This window comes from Myotis brandtii, unplaced genomic scaffold (genome assembly GCF_000412655.1).
Source record: "Myotis brandtii unplaced genomic scaffold, ASM41265v1 scaffold499, whole genome shotgun sequence".
NCBI classification, from domain to species: domain Eukaryota; kingdom Metazoa; phylum Chordata; class Mammalia; order Chiroptera; family Vespertilionidae; genus Myotis; species Myotis brandtii.
The window spans coordinates 2666865-2670821 of NW_005369027.1; the positions used below are offsets into that span (position 1 = coordinate 2666865).

The 3957-nt window shown below is 50.1% G+C and overlaps 1 protein-coding gene across 1 annotated transcript in view; it reads left to right on the top strand.

Moving 5' to 3' along the window:
* Window positions 1-242: 242 nt before the first annotated feature.
* The window catches only part of HK1 (hexokinase 1), a 66569-nt gene continuing 62854 nt past the window's right edge, over window positions 243-3957 (top strand). The window contains exon 1 of the mRNA XM_014548177.1: window positions 243-359. Coding sequence (XP_014403663.1) covers window positions 258-359 — 102 coding nt within the window. The 5' untranslated portion in view covers window positions 243-257. The remainder of the gene's footprint in view (window positions 360-3957) is intronic.

Here is a 3957-nt window from a genome sequence, read left to right on the forward strand (position 1 = left end):
CGTGAGGTGATAACTGCGTGACAGAGGGGACACAGTGAGCATGGGCTCTGCCTCAGGAAGAGGTCTGATTGGGGCAGATAAGGCTGGCCCCCGAGAAGACACTCAACGGCTTCAGCAGTTTGTCATGACTCAGTGTCACTTATCTGAGGCCCCGGCTGCAGCGAGGTGGTGGGAAGGATGGACGGAGCACCGGCTGGGCGTCAGAACTGGGTTTGAGTCCCAGCTCCAAGTTCTACCACAACCTGACCCTGGGCAAGATGGCCCACCGGCTGTGCCTCAGGTTCTGCGTCTGTAAGGAAGAGTCTTGTTCTAGATCTGGATGGACTCCGAGTTTGCCCGGTGGCGGTCCTAAGTCTGGGGTGAGTAGTCCTGGTCCGGGAAGGCTTTATGGGGAGGGTGGGTGGGCAGGCACTTGATCAGATGGAGGTGAGTGGAGAAGGCAGGGCAAGCAAGGAAATGTGAGCAGGGGCTCAAATGGAATGGACATGGTGGAGGCTGAGGACAGCGGGAAGTGGCTTCGCTATGACCACGGGTGAAGGAAGAGATAAGTGGGGGAGAGTGGAGTCAGATTACAGACGGCCTCGGACACAAGGCAGAGATGTTTAAAGTGGCTCCATCTGGAAGGAGGGGTCATCCTGGGGCAGGATTACCATGTGATTAGGCTGCTTTTTAGCAGGAAAAACGGGGCCTGGACCTCAGAATGACTTGGATGGAGGGAAGCCAGGAATCAGGGAGGCAGCTAGAAGACTCCTGTGATATTTCTGGCATAGGACGGTGAAGTGGGGGGCGGGGGGTTGGAAGGAGGCAGTGGGTCAGGCCTAGAAATATTGGGAAATACTGATAGGCCCTGGTAGGCCTTGAGGCCTGGCTGCATTCGCATGGTGGGGAGGAATGAGTCACCTTGAGTAGTTTCTCACTCAAAGATCAGGGAAGAGCCTGACTGGTGTGGCTCAGTGGTTGAGCATCAACCTGTGAACCAGGAGGTTATAGTTCGATTCCCGGTCAGGGCACATGCCCAGGTTGTAGGCTCGATCCCCAGTGGGGGTATGCAAGAGACAGCCAATCAACGATTCTCTCTCGTCATTGATGTTTCTATCTCTCTCTCCCTCCCCCTTCCTCTCTGAAATCAATCAATCAATCAATCAATAATAATAATAATAATAACCAGGGAAGAGAAAGCACTGGCAGCCTCCCTGCCTGCAAACATTACGTGTCAGGGCCACTGAGAGGGTCAGCTTCAGGCTGGCTCCGCTCAGAGACCTCAGCTGTACTGGGGGCACCATGGTGGTGCGAGCAGGGGCTGGGTTAAAGGGCGTGCATGCTCTGGATCACTGGGCTCATTCCATTTTGAGTGCCAGGCTCTATGCGAGGTTTGGGAGCAGCATGTTTACATAAGAACATCCAAACTGATAGAAAATTTTTATAAGAGTTTATTTGAGCAAACTGACGACGTATGCCAGGAGCAAGATCTAAAATGCTTCTGGAGAAAGCGGTTTTGAGCTTCCTTTATGCATTTAAAATTGAGAGGGTTGGAAAAAGCAAGGAAGGGGTTGGATTGGAGGATAGTTAAGATTATGTGCTCTCGCCCTAGCCAGTTTGGCTCATTGTAGAGCATTGGCCTGTGGACTCAAAGGTCCTGGGTTTGATTCTGATCAAGGGCACATGCCTGGGTTGCCAGCTCGATCCCTAGTAGGGGGTGTGCAGGAGGCAGCCGATCCATAATTCTCTCTCATCATTGATGTTTCTATCTTTCTCTCCCTTCCTCTCTGATATCAATAAAAACATATTTTGAAAAATCTTTAAAAAGATTATGCGCTCTCTTGAGGGTTAATATTTCTTTGGAGGGATATTACTTCCGGTATTTAAAGGTGTGTTAACCTAGATGCACAAGAACAATGGACAGGGCTGGCTTAAAACATCTTACTTACTAAAGAAGTTATAGGCCTGGGGTGACTACCCACCGTGAGCAGCCCTGTTAGAAATTTATGATCCGACCACCCTGTGAGGTTACTTCCCACAGAACCCCTTCTGTGTCCACAGAGCAATTAACAAAGGGCAGTTCTCAGTCCTCAAGGAGCAGCCAGCCTGTGAGTCTGGCAGAATCATATTTGCTGGACTCAAATGGCACTCGAGAACATCCAGATTGTTCCCAGCCACCCATTTTGCTTTCTGGCCATGTAGGTAGTGGTTTTTTGTTTGTTTGTTTGTTTTTTTTAAGATGGTCTTTTATTTTATTTTGTTAATCCTCATGGGAGGGTATTTTTTCCATTGATTTTTAGAGAGGGCGGAAGATTCTCCATTGAGCCTGTACTCTGCTTTCCATAGCAAGTAAATATGCAATACCTACTTTGCACATAAAATGTCTGACTACTTGGCTGTTGGAGATTTGTACTTCAGAATATAAATGTACATCTGTTTTTATATTTGTGAATTCATCTGTGGGAGGAGTAAAGACAATCCAAGAGTATTTAATGATTAGTATGGTTTTCCTTTCATTCTATAAAGATTTGAAATAATATATTTATATAGAGAGAGCGGAAGGAAGGGAAGGAGGGAGAGAGAGAGAGAAACATGGATGTGAAAGAGACACATGAATTGGTTGCCTCCACCTGGGGATTGAACCTGCAATCCAGGTACATGCCCTTGATCAGAATCAAACCCAAGACCCTTCAATGCACAGGCCGATAACCACTTAGATACAGTGGCCAGGGTGGTAGTGTGTTTGGTGGATGCCAGAAAACCTCTGTGTTCCTGGTTTATAATGATACTATCAAGGGGGTAAGTCCAGGTTTTGTGGAACTTAAGCTTAAATAATTTCAGGGAGCCTCTTTGGAAAATAATTCAAAATTGTGAACATTAAATTGCTAGGTGCTCGCAGGGACTAGACTGGGGGAATTCAAGTGAGAAGTCCGAGGTTTAAACCTCATCAGCTCCCCAATCTTAATAAATCTACTATTTATTAAGCATATATTATAAGTGGGTGTTTAATTTGTGGTATTCCATGAGGACCAAGGGGGAGGGTGGGCATTAGTGTCTCCATTTTATGGATGAGGATGCAGGCTCAGAGAGGTGACTCAGGATGTCAGTCATTAGGCCAGGGGGTGGGGGCTGTGCTCTGGACTGAGGGATCTGGCCTCAAGGGCCTCCTCTGAGGTCCTCTTCAGCAGGCAATGGCAGGGGTCAGGCCCCTAAGGTTCCCGAGGAGGGCTGTCCTGGATCTAAGCCATCTCCCGATTCCCACTTCACCTTTCCTAGGCTTGGCCAGGGGCCCTCAGGATCCAAGGCTGGGGTAGAGGTAGGGGTTGTCGTCTAGCCACCTCTAGCCATCTCAGGGCACCACATGGTGCAGCCTTGGTCCCAGGATTGTGGCCTATTTAGGCGGAGAGCTACGTACAACCGGAAGGGCTGCAAATCCCAAGGGTGAGCACCGGCCTGAAAACAGACCCGAGGTCTAAGCCTGGATCTGCAACTTCCCGCGTGTATAAAGTCCCACAAGAGACATGGCCTCCCCGAGCCTCACATTTTTAATCTGCTGAATCAGGGTAATATTTGAGCTCATTCCATGTCACCTACTAACGCAGCAAAGATCCTGGTGGTGTCTGGCACACGGGAAGAATTAACCTAAGCATCGGAAGATGGCTATCCGTCCTAGCAGCGGCATAAACGCCTGATTCCGCATCTCCCCTCCCCCATTTGAAGCTGGCTAACTTCCTCTGGGGAAGTAAAAAAGGTGGCAGCTAGGTGGGGAGCCTAAAATCCCCGCCCCGCGAAAGAGCCAGGGAGCCTAAGAGGAAGTGGAGGCCTGGCGGCTGGGGTCAGGCCGGGACCTGCGGCCCAAGTCCCGCCCAGCAGGCGTGCACCCTCGGGGACAGAACCGGTGATTCAGGGGAGAGCGTGTGGCCCGCCGTCCTGGGGTTAGCACACACACCCAGCAGCCGGAGATCAGGCCGGGCTAGC